Raw genomic sequence first — 16332 nt, 5'->3', positions numbered from 1 at the left:
CCAAAACTCTCTTGATTCAGGTATTGTCCACTTGGATTGGAAGATTGTTAATGTCACCCCAGTGTCTATGAGTAGAAAAGATAAATTGCAAAATTATAGGACTATTAAGCTTAATGTTTGTTGCAGGAAAGCAATGAGAATGCTTTATTAGGACAGAGTAACTGAACATTTAAACAATTGTGCGCTGGTCAGAGAAATCAGTCTGCATTTGCAAAGGGCAGCTGTGTCTAATGAAACTAGGGCCAGAATTTTCCAGCTCTGTCTGCCGCAGGGATCTTCCGGTCCCAGCGAAACTCAGTGGACTTTTGGCAGGCCTGCCACATTCACCGCGGCAGGACTGGGAAATCCCAGCTTAGGTGAATTATTTCAGAGCGTACCTAAGATAATAGATTCAGGTGTGCATGTCTCAACATGTTCTAAATATTGACTTCCAGACGTCATTCCATAAAGCTCCACACAAGAGACTGTTAATAAAAATAATAGTGCTGAATTTGGATTCAATTTACTGACCTGGGTTAAGTACTGGTTATGAGGTATGGACTGGAATTCTCTGGCCATTCACGCTGGTGGGATTTTCTGGTCCTGCTGCACTAAACGGAGGTTTGGCTGAGCGCCAGATTCTCTGTCCTCGCTGGCAGCAGCCGCGGGGCATGAACGGCTGTAAAATTCCGGCCATGAAATAGAAAATAGGGATGTTGGCCATGATTTTCTGCCGCGTTGCGCCTGGCGCAGATCACTCTAATTTGGGAAAATTGAGTCCGGGCCTAAAGATGGGTTTTGTGCCTGACGCCAAATGATTTGCAATCTTCCCGGTCCCTTTCTGCTGCCGCAAACTGGATCTTGCCCAGAAAAGGCGCGAGGCTGATTAGTATGAGATTGTCTTGATTTCAGTCTCATTAGGGAGTTTGGCACACGATCATCCCCCACTCCACCCCCCGCAGCCCCCCCCCCCAGAATGTTCCCACCCTCCAGCAGGAAGTCACACTGGCACAAATCACTCCTGGACCCTTGAAGTGTGATTCAGGTGCCCTGGGTTGCAAGGGCGAACGAGGAGGTGACTACCACTTAAGCACAAAACTCCAGGGTGCAGAGTAGGGTAGGGGGTATTCAAGAACAAAGAACAAACAAAGAACAAAGAACAATACAGCACAGGAACAGGCCCTTCGGCCCTCCAAGCCCGTGCCGCTCCCTGGTCCAAACTAGACCAATTCTTTTGTATCCCTCCATTCCCACTCCGTTCATATGGCTATCTAGATAAGTCTTAAATGTTCCCAGTGTGTCCGCCTCCACCACCTTGCCTGGCAGCGCATTCCAGGCCCCCACCACCCTCTGTGTAAAATATGCCCTTCTGATATCTGTGTTAAACCTCCCCCCCTTCACCTTGAACCTATGACCCCTCGTGAACGTCACCACTGGCCTGGGGAAAAGCTTCCCACCGTTCACCCTATCTATGCCTTTCATAATTTTATACACCTCTATTAAGTCTCCCCTCATCCTCCGTCTTTCCAGGGCGAACAACCCCAGTTTACCCAATCTCTCCTCATAACTAAGCCCCTCCATACCAGGCAACATCCTGGTAAACCTCCTTTGTACTCTCTCCAAAGCCTCCACGTCCTTCTGGTAGTGTGGTGACCAGAACTGGACGCAGTATTCCAAATGCGGCCGAACCAACGTTCTATACATCTGCAACATCATACCCCAACTTTTATACTCTATGCCCCGTCCTATAAAGGCAAGCATGCCATATGCCTTCTTCACCACCTTCTCCACCTGTGATGTCACCTTCAAGGATCTGTGCACTTGCACACCCAGGTCCCCCTGCGTATCTACACCCTTTATGGTTCTGCCATTTATCGTATAGCTCCTCCCTACATTATTTCTACCAAAATGCATCACTTCGCATTTATCAGGATTGAACTCCATCTGCCATTTCTTTGCCCAAATTTCCAGCCTATCTATATCCTTCTGTAGCCTCTGACAATGCTCCTCACTATCTGCAAGTCCTGCCAATTTTGTGTTGTCCGCAAACTTACTGATCACCCCAGTTACACCTTCTTCCAGATCGTTTATATAAATCACAAACAGCAGAGGTCCCAATACAAAGCCCTGCGGAACACCACTAGTCACAGGCCTCCAGCCGGAAAAAGACCCTTCCACTACCACCCTCTGTCTTCTGTGACCAAGCCAGTTCTCCACCCATCTAGCCACCTCCCCCTTTATCCCATGAGATCCAACCTTTTTCACCAGCCTACAATGAGGGACTTTGTCAAACGCTTTACTAAAGTCCATATAGACGACATCCACGGCCCTTCCCGCGTCAACCATTCTAGTCACTTCTTCAAAAAACTCCACCAGGTTAGTGAGGTATGACCTCCCTCTCACAAAACCATGCTGACTATCGTTAATGAGTTTATTCCTTTCTAAATGCGCATACATCCTATCTCTAAGAATCTTCTCCAACAACTTCCCCACCATGGACGTCAAGCTCACCGGCCTATAATTACCCGGGTTATCCTTCCTACCCTTCTTAAATAACGGGAGCACATTAGCTATCCATGGGCTTAGGGGGCTTGGCAGGACTGGAGGTCCGCAGGTTGGGGCCCACCACTGGGTTGGGGCTTGCCTGATGAGTATTCTCACTGGCCGCTGAGAAGCCCTTGAGGGACTGCCTATGATGCCAATTGCAAAGTCCACTAACAGATTAATAGTGAAAACAAGAGCTAAAACAATCAAAGGAAATGTCTAGCACTTGTTCACATGAAGGGTGAATGGAAATCTGAATCTCTCCCCTAAAACACTGTTAAGACTAGGTCAACTGAAAACTTCAGAATTGAGGTTGATAGATTTTGTTTTGGCAGTGGTATTGGAGAGTATGGAATCAAGGTGGGTGAACTTAAAATACAAACTGTTTCTATAATATCGCTCTTTAAAATTATTTATTAGATTCTACTATGCAGCTGTAACATGAAATCAGAACTAGATGTTCTTTGTACATATTTATAAATCATTCAGCTTTTTCAATCTCTCAGCATAGAAGTATTTTTTAAAAAATCTATAATTTGCTGGTCTGTTTGTAAACCTTGTTGTAACAACTTCAGACAAATATAACACACCGGGCAATCATTCCAGATGGATAACTGGTGAAAGAGAGGTGTACCACTATACAGGGTTGCAAATGTTACTGAATGAACAATCATCCAGGAAATCAGAGTAGCCTCAAACTCCCAGACTCAGCAAGATTGCTCCCTTAAGTATGAGACCTCTGACACACAGACCTGCGCAATTTTCACCAATAGCAGAAAATGTAGATCTTCCATAGAACAACAGCTTGCATTTATGAAGAATTTCAATGTGGTTTAACACCCTATGGTGCTTCATAGGACAACAAATGCACAAAAACTGAATCAAAGAAAGAGAAATTAGGATCGGTGACAAAAATGTTGGCGAAAGGGATAGGTTTTAAGCATGGTCCTAAAGAAAATGGGCAAGGTGATGAGATTTAGGGAGAGAATTCTAGAGTTTAGGGCCTAGCTGAAGGCACAGCCACCAATAGTGGGGTGTAGGAAGAGAACTTGCCAGACAAATGCAGTGTCTTCAGAGGGTTGTAGGGCCACAGGAAGTTGCAGACACAGGGAGGGATAAGGCCATGGAGCAATCTGAAGATGAATGTGAGAATCTTAAAATGGAGGCATCCAGAAACAGGCAGCCAAAGCAGGTCAGTGAGCACAGGGCAGATGACTGGATGGGACTTGTTGCGAGTTACAATATGACCAGCAGAGTTTTGGATGAAATTAAAATTACTGAGAGTGGAAAATATGAGGTCGGCCAAGAGAACGTGGAAATGAAATAGGAGGCACAAACAACATTACCACAATTAACATTGGTTAAATGCTTCATCTAAATGAAGCATATCTAATCCCTATCTTGAATGAGGCAAATATCATTGTACGAGGCTCCCATTATTGGAGACCCACGTGGCAAGACCATGAAAAACAAATTTGAATAGCACCAGAAATGGAGTGAAATAGCTAAATTTTTTTATTCGATTAAGATCTCTGAATTGTCACTCCTGCTCGCACTGTTTATTGAGAGCTCACTGATTGCAAGTGGATGAAAAATCAAGCATCAGTAATCTGGTTTAAGGGCAACCTGCATCTCTTACAGGGAAGATGGATTTTGGCTGCTCTCTGCTGAATAAAAGTTCTGCGGAAGAAATGGCAGATGAAGGCGCTGTCAAAAGGATGTCCACTTTCTTGATGCTGATTTGGGGGTGACCACAGGGAAGAAGTTGCTCTTCCTGTCAGATGGCAGGTTGGTGCAAAGGTAAGTTTCCTGGATGTGTAGGCAGAGGTTGCAGAGCAAATCATTGCAGAAGTATTTTACTCAAGACCTGTGCCAGAAATGTAATGATATGGCCTGAACTGCTATGGCGTGAGTGCTACTCACAACTCCCTTGGTCTCCCCATTACTCGGCACTGGTAAGCTTTCCTTACCCCGCTTCTCATCACTCTCCTCATAGAACACACTAATGAACTTCCTTCGGTTGCTATACACATTGTTCCTGCTACTGTCACCAAAAATTACTCCCCTCACCCCTTGAGGTTGAGTAACTATTGCCCATAAAAATATCTGACTTGGCAAATGAGCATAGAAAGAAAGGAGTAGAGGTTTGCATCAGCATGAGTTCAATTTCTAATTAATGGTAACCATCAGGATAATGATAGATATCCTGACACCTGATGGTCTGGATGAAAAGAGATGGAGAATTGAGGGCTGGCAAAGCACAAAGATAAATCTGGCACTCCCACAATCCAATCTGGAAAAGGCTACTTCACCAAATGACTAGCCCTTCCCTGAATATTTACTAAGATCAGCATTACATGCAGGCAGTCACCTGGTGTGATTAAATGTTACTGTTTGCTGAACTTCTATGGGGTGTGCGAGATTACTAATCAATATTCACCTCCAAGGTATTCATTTTTTTGCCCAAAAATGGGTGTAACAATTTCCAGCTCCTCCCTAGTAAATGTGCAATGACAGCAACATAATCTAAGATCCCTTACCTCACCCCACCCAAATGTCAGTATAAAGGCACAGCTAGCAAACTGCCTTGACCACTTCATGTATAACATACTATCTAGATAACAAGAAATAAAGACATGCCTATAGTTACATATGACATCCTGTACTAATTACATTCAGCTATGTATGTTAATCATTACACCCTGAATTAATTCAAAATGAAATTAACCAAAATGAGGAGTGTAATATATTTCTTTTTAACCCAATTATAGACCAATCTTTGTTCAATAAATCAGGCAATGACAAAATGATGTGAAAATATCTTTATTTATTAAAATTACAACAACATCACAACTGTATTTTGTAGTTCAAAGTCTCACTTGCTGGAAACTGGGTGTCATTTTTTCTGTGACCCTTCTGAATAGCAGTTATCAGAAGAAATTAGAAATTGACTCCATATCTTGATGGAGGGATGGTGGGGAGGCTAAGCAGCACTTGATGTCCATACATTCAGGACAGGAAGGCTTCCACCATCTTCTCGGAGAACTCAAAGATTTTTACCAGTTCTTGCGAGAATGAAATGCTCAGACTAGGCCTCACAATGATTTACTAGTTTGTGACATCCCTTTGTGATTGATGCCACAAGCTTTGCTCCATAGTGGACTGCAGTACCTCTCCCACAATCAGTTCTATAATCAGAGTCAGGACAGTTTAAATACGGTCATCATAAATCTAGGTATCACTAAAGAATTTATTTCAGCCCATACGTTAGTTAACATAATTCAACTAGATTTCAGCCTTCTGGAATCCAATGCTACCCCAAATCTCAGAATTGCCGCTTTAATCTGCAATGCTCTAAGTGTTCAATAAGAACTTGCAATTCCACAACTTAGTCCTCATGACCTGAAATGAATGTAATCTTGCTCCATTGGTACTGTTAGATCCTCAATGCCAGTTAAGTGCTCATGCAGAAGTGCTGCAGCAGATATCACAGTTTCTGTGTTGGTGCTTGTAGTACAGGTGCTTCTGAAGGTGGTCATTTTTTGCAGTGCAGTGCATGGTGGATAGGGAGACTGTATCATTCCAATTGATCCATCTCATCTGCAGAGGCAACAAAGGTATCACAGGTATCTCATAATTAGACATCAAATCTATGGCTATCAGTAGAAAACTAATGCATCAAACGAAAGTTGATTAAGTGCATTTGTTTAAAATTCATGACAATCCAATTAATATTTGTGTCTACAGAGACATATACTTTGGGAAGGCACTTACCAACTCAGCTAATGTGTTCTTGCCACAAACTCTCCGCTCCATTTCAAGGTCACCAAGCTGAGTAACTCACCCTCCTCTCAGCTGGCGTGAGTTTCTTTCCTCGTTCAGAATCTCTTCTGGTTGGGTGACGAGTGAACATCATCTTCTGCTTTGTTTATTCAAACCATTAAACCATTTCAGATGATGTACTATTTCCCTTTGCTATTAGCAACGGTGTCCAGCTACTTAGCAATTCTTTTTGGTGCTTCTAACTGAACTGTTCGATTCAGTACAGTCCCACAATAGACACCTTTCAAACTATAGCATAGCATCTTTGACCATGCATCTTCTATTTACCTCTATATTAGATACAATTGCTATTCGCTAAATTATTTATGCCAACTGCAACACCGAAGAGTACTTTGGAGTCAACAGCTTTACTTTCAATGCATTCAGGCATGCAACAATAGTCATTGTTCATATACAAGGGTAGCATGACAATTTACTGCTGACAAAAAGATGCATTGGATGGAAAAAGCAGCAATTGGCTCAAGGGCTGCAGAAGAGAATCAATTCCCACCCAAAGTATAAGTTATGCATTTAAGTTAACTAATTGAATCTTGGAGTTCTCAATTAATGAATAGCACTATTATGTTTGAGTCATAATAATTTATTTAATAAGACGTTTGATTATATGAGCCTCGAATCTATAATTTTCCACCATTTCATCTTTGCCATTCTACCAATAAACAAACTCTTCTTAGGTTTAGAGCATATACTTAAGATAAATCATTTGCTTTGATTTCTTTTCATCCATTTTCATATCTAACAGTTTGATCTTCAATCTGATTCATCCTTCACTGATCAGAATCACCAATCTGAGAACAGGTAGGCATGCTTCATTTGACAGGATTATTGCTCCTATTACAAACACACAGATTAACCACTTGTGGAACCAAGCCAGTTGACGCCCCTGATGCACATCTCACAACAAGAATTGGGAAAGTATCAGGCATACTAGTCCCCTTCCTCAAGACACACAAATATCCAATATGAACTCCACCACCACCCATGCACATGAGGGGCAAACTGTCAGCACCTCCTGCAAAAATTAAAACTAACAAACTTAACAATGCACCAGGAACGGTAAGATAGATCCGACTGCTGCCTCCAACTCCATGTTGCCTTTACCCTGAAGTTCAATGCGAGTTCAAATCCGAGCATTGCAAATTATGAAACCGAATTCAATAAATTTGCTAAGATGTGGGCTATCACCAGAAAAATGCCCATGAAAGATGTTGGATTGTTGTTAAAAAAAAATTCAATTGGTTCAATAATGTTCTTTGGGCACAGAAATCTGTCACACTCGTCTGATCTTTACGAGTTCCGCATTATATGATTAATACTTCCTGCCCCAAGGGCAGTAAGCTTTTTCCCGCCTGGATTACTCACGTCTCAGAAACATGTACAATGTCTGTACAAATGTACACAACATTATCTATGTACTCTTCCATGAATGGCAGGCTAAGAGTATAGCCAAAACGCAAGTATGTGAAGCAGCATGTAATCATTCTCGCCTCTTCAATTTATTGCTCGACTACTGATGGTTAAATGATGGACTGCTTTCCTTTTTGGAGGTTAAGGATCGACTTCATAACGCAAAGTTCACAAGAATAAAAATGAATAAATGAAACAAGCTTAGAATCAAAGTATTACGTCGTTTCTTATGGTCTTTTCCTGTCTTAGAAAGAATGGACTGAACAGATAAATGTTTGCACTGAGGAGGTGGGTTTTCATCGCTTAATAACATAGCGTGCTTCATTACAGGAAGATTTTCTGTGCAGTGTAAGTGGCATTTTTGACAGGTTAAGTTCCTGGGATAAACAGTAACTACGGACTGACGTAATTTTCAGCAAGATAAGTTGAGAAATTGTCGTTTTTTATGTGGTCTTTAGATCTCAATCTAAAAAACCTTAATTTACGTATCTTAGTAAAATGTTTTCCAAGTGTTTAAGCAAACAGTCCTTGAAAGAAGTGGTACATGCTTCTTACCCCACCCAACGAGTACATTTGCTAATGTTGCTTTAAATTGTCACTTTTCATTGAAGTGCTTTGCAGTCCTATTTTCTATTGCACCCATACAACAGAATGATGTCAATCGCATGACAATGTATCACTCACACAAATCTTAACAGAACAAAAAAAATCTACACTTTCTCAAAGATAAATACATTTGGCGAATACTTCTCGTGCAGTGGAACTGATACTGTGGATTTAAAAATTACACAAAGTAGAACTAAGGCACTGTTTTTAGATGTGTTCTAATGGACTGTGCTTGGTATAGATACACTTTAAGCACATCCTGCATCCTCCAAAACAGTTTTACTAGGGCGGGCTGGAAACGTGTAATGCAGCAATCTAGGCATAATCCTATTCCTTTAAAGTGGGCATCTCTGCCACAGTGTGTTCATTTTGAAGGTCAGATGTCAACAATAAAAGAGTCCCAATGAAAGTTTTAAATAACGGGGCGAGGTGGGAGGGGGCTGGGGAGGGTGGCGACAAAGCGTCTCAAAGGGCATGAGATTAGATTGGAGCGTGAATGTGACTGCGGCTGCTTCATTGGAACCTCCCTCATGCATCACAGCCGAAATATAGGGGGGAAATGGCCAGGAATGCCGCCCTAGTATAACAGTTTTAAAATGATTGTCAATGAAGCTTTGGGTTCTGTACTTCCCGATCTTCTTACCTGCAAAATTTTTAGTAAATACCAATGTTACTAAGAGGATGGGGATAATGACAGTCCCGATGGACACTACTCTGTCGAAGGGGAGTTCTAGCTTTAGTTGGACCATGAAGGCTGCAAAGGGCGAACCTTTCTCATCTTGTTGCCCCGGAAGGATCAGCTCCTTGAGCTTTTCTCCAGCTAACAGTGCAGTAGCCATGTCTGGTTGGTGATCTATGATGTTGTGCATTCGTCACTGAGTGCAGATATGATCCCTACAACCGCCTGGCGCTGGATTCCTCCTTTTTCTGCAGGAAAGCGACTGTTTTCCCAAAAGATCGCTTTCTGTTAACACATTAAGGGGAAAAAAAAGCATCATGTTCAGAAATATGCAGACTGTGACACACGCCAAAACAGCAGGAGAGGGGGAGAGAGAGCGAGAGAGAGAATTAGCGCTTAGCCCATCCGCCAATTAGCGGAAAACACTACATCACTGCACCAAGACACACTCCAGATCGCTCAGATGCAGTGGAACCTCTTTCCTCCCTGCTTTCAATTAGACTGAAACATTACTTTACTGACTATAGCAGCATATAAAAAGTGTGGCAAAAAGAGAATCCCAACTATCCCCTGCTCTCAATGGCAACATATCACCCCCCCTAAAAAAAAACCCAGAAACTGGTCTAGCTGTCATACGTCCAACTTTAAAAAATGTGCTCACCGAGTCTGTGAGATCCAAAAGTGTTAAAATCGGCCCTTTCAAATCTCCAGCGGCGACATCCTTTGATGAACACAAATGATCAGAGCCTTCACCGTTGTGGCTGGAATTTACATTGAGAGAACGATGCCTGGAGTTTGTCACTTTGCCTTCATCATTCAGGAATCCACAATGTTGTGTATGTTGTGTGTCCTTTTTCTTCCAAACGGTGTAATCGCCTCTCTTTTTAGCTATCAACTTTCAGACAGATCATCATCGAAAGAGCGGGGCAAATACTTGGGAAAAAGGGGGGGGGGGGGGATCGTACAGTGCACGAGTAAGAACAGTAGAGGTAAGGCTTGCTGCAGAGCGCCAGTGGATTCAGCACCATAGCCAGCTCCTCACGGCAGCGGCCGCTGTGCTCCATTCATTGTTGTGGATGGCGCGGGGAGGTAAACACGTGAAACTGCAGCGGATTTGCCATTCCACAGCTGGACTGGGCAGCTGTCCAGGGGCGCCAACCTCGGTCAAATTCTCCTCTCACACCCGGGTGAGAAAAAACCACCCGCCGCTTTCAAAGGCTCGCCATGTGCCGCGCACAAATCGCTGAGACCCACTCCCACTTAAACGCTCGCCGCGACTCAAGCTGCGGGCTGGCTGCCGGAGTCTCCAGGATTTAAAAAAAAATAAAACATGCAGCACGTTTGTGGAAAACGCAATCATGTTGGTCTCCAGGAAACAACATGCCTGCCTCATGACGTGTCTTCTCGCATTCCTGCTATTTTGTTAACAAACAACATTTTATTATCTGCTTGACAAACAAATGCATTTGCATTTATGAGGAAGGAGGATTCAAATGTGTTTAATGTCCAAATCAAGCTTTCAGTACGAAGAATAAACAGTTTACACTTTTCCACTAGTATTCACAACACTTAAAGCCACAGCATCTTATTATTGCCACTTTTAAAAATCTTTAAAGATTGGGGAGGGGGGAGGGGGCAAAAGATTAGGGGAGGTGAGACCTTGGGCTATTATCTATCTGGACTATTAATCCAGAAATTTAGCTAATGTTCTGGGGTACCGGGTTCGAATCCTGCCACGGCAGATGGTGGAATTTGAAATTGAATTCAATATAAAAAAATCTGGATTCAAGAATCTACTGATGACCATGAAAACATCTGCAATTGTTGGAAAAGCCCATCTGGCTCACGAATGTTCTTATGGGAAGGAAATCTGCCATCCTTACCCGGTCTGGCCTACATGTGACTCACAGCAATATGGTTGACTTTCAACCGCCCTCAGAAATGGCCTAGCAAGCCACTCAGTTCAAAGACAACTAGGGGTGGGCAATAAATGCTGGTCAGCCGGTGATGCCCATGTGCCACAAATGAATTTTTTAAAATTGGATTGGATTAATTTAGAAGCATCTGCGGGCCCTCTGCTGAGATTCAGGCAGCACACAAACATTGTACTGCCTGCTAGTTGAACCAATGCCAACGTGTAGTCCAGGGCCAAACTAGCTGCTGAGTGGCTGCACACCTCAGCAGGCGCCCACACATTTGAGCGAAGTGAACATCACTTAAAGCCAGCCTGCACCCAAATGCATTCTGGCAGCAGCAGGCTTTGGAAGTGTGGAAGATAAGCCTCTCTAAGTAGGAAGATGATTGGAAACGGTGCCCCAGGTCAGGGAGAATGCTCCAAGCAAATCCGCATTATAAGGGATAGGATTTATAGTTATTTGGAGAGTAATGAATTGATAGGTGATAGTCAGCATGGTTTTGTGGCAGGTAGGTCGTGCCTTACTAACCTTATTGAGTTTTTTGAGAAAGTGACCAAGGAGGTGGATGGGGGCAAGGCAGTGGACGTGGTATATATGGATTTTAGTAAGGCGTTTGATAAGGTTCACCATGGTAGGCTTCTGCAGAAAATGCAGATGTATGGGATTGGGGGTGATCTAGGAAATTGGATCAGGAATTGGCTAGCGGATAGGAAACAGAGGGTGGTGGTTGATAGTAAATATTCATCATGGAGTGCGGTTACAAGTGGTGTACCTCAGGGATCTGTTTTGGGGCCACTGCTGTTTGTAATATTTATTAATGATCTGGATGAGGGTATAGTTGGGTGGATTAGCAAATTTGCTGATGACACCAAAGTCGGTGGTGTGGTAGACAATGAGGAAGGGTGTCGTAGTTTGCAGGAAGACTTAGACAGGTTGCAAAGTTGGGCCGAGAGGTGGCGGATGGAGTTTAATGCGGAGAAGTGTGAGGTAATTCACTTTGGTAGGAATAACAGATGTGTTGAGTATAGGGCTAACGGGAGGACTTTGAATAGTGTGGAGGAGCAGAGGGATCTAGGTGTATGTGTGCATAGATCCCTGAAAGTTGGGAATCAAGTAGATAAGGTTGTTAAGAAGGCATATGGTGTCTTGGCGTTTATTGGTAGGGGGATTGAATTTAGGAGTCGTAGCGTTATGTTGCAACTGTACACAACTCTGGTGCGGCCGCACTTGGAGTACTGTGTGCAGTTCTGGTCCCCACATTACAGGAAGTATGTGGAGGCTTTGGAGAGGGTGCAGAGGAGGTTTACCAGGATGTTGCCTGGTATGGAGGGGAGATCCTATGAGGAGAGGCTGAGGGATTTGGGATTGTTTTCGCTGGAAAGGCGGCGGCTAAGAGGGGATCTTATTGAAACATATAAGATGATTAGAGGTTTAGATAGGGTGGATAGTGATAGCCTTTTTCCTCTGATGGAGAAATCCAGCACGAGGGGGCATGGCTTTAAATTGAGGGGGGGTAGTTATAGAACCGATGTCAGGGGTAGGTTCTTTACCCAGAGGGTGGTGAGGGATTGGAATGCCCTGCCAGCATCAGTAGTAAATGCGCCTAGTTTGGGGGCGTTTAAGAGATCCGTAGATAGGTTCATGGACGAAAAGAAATTGGTTTAGGTTGGAGGGTCACAGTTTTTTTTTTTAACTGGTCGGTGCAACATCGTGGGCCGAAGGGCCTGTTCTGCGCTGTAATGTTCTATGTTCTATGTTCTAAGCTTCTCTGAAAGATGACACAAAAATTGGTGGTGCGGTAAATAGTTGAGGGGCAAAGCATTAGATTACAGGATGATATAGATGGGCAGAGCAGTGGCAAATTGAATTTAACCCTGAAAAGTGTGATGCATTTTGGGAGGACCAACAAGGCAAGGGAACGTACAATGAATGGTCAGACCTGAGGAAGTACAGAGGATCAAAGGGACCTTGGTGTGCATGTCCACAGATCTCTGAAGACAACAGGATAAGTAGATAAGGTATATGGGATACTTGTCTTTATTAACTGAGGCATTGAATATGAGAGTAGGGAGGTTATGATGGAGCTGTATAAAACACTGGTGAGGCCATAGTTGGAGTACTGTGCGCAGTTCTGGTAGCCACACTGCAGGAAGAAAGTGGTTGCACTAAAGAAAGTGCAGAGGAGATTCACCAGGATGTTGCCTGGGCTGGAGCATTTCAGTTATCAAGAAAGACTGGATAGGCTGGGGTGGTTTTCATAGAATTATAGAATCGTAGAATCCTTACAGTGCAGAAGGAGGCCATTCAGCCCATCAAGTCTGCACCAACTCTCTGACAGAGCATCTTACCCAGGCCCTTTCTCCCACCCCTATAGCTGTAACCCCACACATTCACCATGGCCACCCCACCCAACCTGCGCATCTTTGGACTGTGGGAGGAAACCGGATCACCCAGAGTAAACCCACGCAGACATGGGGAGAATGTGCAAACTCACACAGGTAGTCACCCAACGCTGGAATTGAACCCGGGTCCCTGGCACTGTGAGGCAGCAATGCTAATCATTGTTCCACTGTGCCACCCAGCAAAGAAGGTTTTGGGAGGCCTGATTGAGGTGTACAAAATTATGAGGTGCATTGATAGGGTGGATAGGAAGGAACCTTTCTCCTTAGCACGGGGTTAATAGCCAGGAGGCATAGACTTAAGTAAAGGGCAAGGAGGTTTATTGGACATGTGAAAACATTTTCATCCAGAGGGTGGTGGGAATCTGGAACTCACTGCCTGAAAGGGTGGCAGAGGCGGGAACCCTCACAACATTTAAGAAGTATTTAGATAAGCACTTGAAATGCCATAGCATATAAGGGTACAGACCAAGTGCTGGAAAATGGGATTAGAATAGATAGGTGCTTGATGGCTGGTACAGACATTATGGGCCGAAGGGTCTCTTTCGTGCTGTAAAACTCTATGACACTATCTATGGCATGTAGTTCAGAAGAGCACTGCAGCCCTTGTTGCAGGAGGTGCAGAGAATGGGAGAAAGGTCCTCTTTCCTCAGGTAGACAGTAAGAAGGCTGTGGGAGCAAGCAGCTGCGTGGCCAATACCAGCAGAATAGCTCCTAGGACCTAGATGCAGTACAGGAAGAAGCATAATGATGACATGAGTGGTCAAGTCAGTGAGTGCACACTTACAAGTGAATCACTATCCTCACACAATGTTGCATGTGCCACTACCCCTTCATTCACCTACTAACAGCCTCAATCAAGCATGACTCAGACATCACAATTTTACTCAAACAAAACCCATCCACTTGTATTGAGTTAATTCATTGTCTCATCTCAACCTCACACACAGAGACTGCTACATTTCTGATACCCACATCTCACAGCTTATATACCCTGTCAACTATTTAATTATGACATGTCCGTCACCCAATCACGTTATATCACACTCACTGCCAAACTTTCCTCTCTCTCACAGGAGAAGATTGACCCTAACGGGACAGAGCAGAACCAATGGGGGACAGGAATGAAGTCATCCTCTATGGAAGGGATGGTTCTGACAATCATTGGCGTGGCAGTGCTGAGAAGGAGAATGACAAGATGTTCCCACCTAATTCATCTTCTCACGTTCCATTTTCATCTCATCCTACCCTTGCTTCTGAACTACACACCATAGATAGTGTCAGGATGCACCTGTTGTTTCCCCCTTCCCTCATCCCAATCTTACCATTGTGCCTTCACCCTTTCAGATAGCCAAGAAATTAGCTCTATTCTCTCCCCACAGATGCTGTCATACCTGCTGAGATTTTCCAGCATCTTCTGTTTTTTGTTGTTGTGACCCAAGAACTATCGTCTGACCAAGCACTGAAGGGGAATGTGAAGTGTAAGAGGAATGGGACACTGATGAAGAAGAAACATCAGACTGAATTTAATGGCCATTGCCATTGGCTCCATCCACTGGATGGAGAGCCGCAAGCATGCTGGCCATTTCTGGGAGCCCCAATGGGATTAAATCCCAATCAGACACGCACCTGTCTGTTGTTGGAGTTGCCAGTGCCTTCATGATGTGGATCCCTCCTCCAACAGCTGCTGAAGAATTAGAAGGTTGTCAGCTCTTCAGGGCCACCAGTGCCATTGGGAGTGGTGGCCACTGCTGGTATTGCAGAAAGCCCAGGACAGTGAATAGTCAGGGAGGCCCCGGAGTGCAGGTAAATGAATATCCTCGCTGGGGCCAGTCAGGAAGGCCCAGCGAGGGGGATGGAGGGGTGTGTTGATGTGTAAGGCAGTGGTGTCTTCCATAGGAAGGGTGACCTTCACTGCCAGAAGGGCCCTCTATGGAGCACAGGGGCCCAAAGTGAGTGCTGCACACATTCTGCAGGCAGGTCCAACAGGATATAGCTGCCGGCCTGCCCACGTGGTGTGATCTCCCACCACCATCATTGATACAATACCAACTTCTGTATGTTGCGACGCTAAGTTGCCCCAATTGGCTCACCACTCTGCACCTTCCTGCCTGATTAAATGACCACACCACCCTTTGACTCCCAGCCCATTGCCTGCAATAGGGAGTGAGCGGGGTGGAGAAGGGGGGGCATTAATATCCATGCATTGATACTTGATCTCATATTCATGTAATAGTTCTACTATCTTTAACCTCCTGGCACAGTAATTTAATTAATTCTAACCTATTGTTACTCTCAATCCTTGACTGTGAGTGAATTCAAATTATTATAAGAGCTTAGTTAACCATACTAGCTATAGACTTGGACCTGGATTTTACTGCCCGCTTCTGGAATCTTCCTGTCCCACCAAAATCTCCCTCAATGTCAACAAAACGAAAGATATTGTCATCGACTTCAGGAAGCGTAAAGGAGAACATGCCCCTGTCTACATCAATGGGGACGAAGTAGAAAGGGTCAAGAGCTTCAAGTTTTTAGATGTCCAGATCACCAACAACCTGTCCTGGTCCCCCCATGCCGACACTATAGTTAAGAAAGCCCACCAACACCTCTACTTTCTCAGAAGATTAAGGAAATTTGGCATGTCAGCTACGACACTCACCAACCTTTACAGATGCACCATAGAAACTATTCTTTCTGGCTGTATCACAGCTTGGTATGGCTCTTGCTCTACCCAAGACCGCAAGAAACTACAAAAGGTCGTGAATGCAGCCCAATCCATCACGCAAACCAGCCTCCCATCCATTGACTCTGTCTACACTTCCTGCTGCCTCGGCAAAGCAGCCAGCATAATTAAGGAACCCACACACCCCAGACATTCTCTCTTCCACCTTCTTCCTTCGGGAAAAAGATACAAAAGTCTGAGGTCACGTACCAACTGACTCAAGAACAGCTTCTTCCC

General features: G+C 44.2%; 1 protein-coding gene across 1 annotated transcript in view; it reads right to left on the bottom strand.

Annotated features, from left to right (window-relative positions):
- Positions 1-9248, bottom strand: part of panx2 (pannexin 2) — a 56552-nt gene extending 47304 nt beyond the window's left edge. The window contains exon 1 of the mRNA XM_078234617.1: positions 9023-9248. Coding sequence (XP_078090743.1) covers positions 9023-9248 — 226 coding nt within the window. The remainder of the gene's footprint in view (positions 1-9022) is intronic.
- Positions 9249-16332: the final 7084 nt, after the last annotated feature.

Source organism: Mustelus asterias, chromosome 19 (assembly GCF_964213995.1).
Source record: "Mustelus asterias chromosome 19, sMusAst1.hap1.1, whole genome shotgun sequence".
Taxonomy (NCBI): Eukaryota; Metazoa; Chordata; class Chondrichthyes; order Carcharhiniformes; family Triakidae; genus Mustelus; species Mustelus asterias.
Note: the sequence above shows the minus strand (reverse complement) of the source record. Positions and strands in the feature narration are given on the sequence as shown.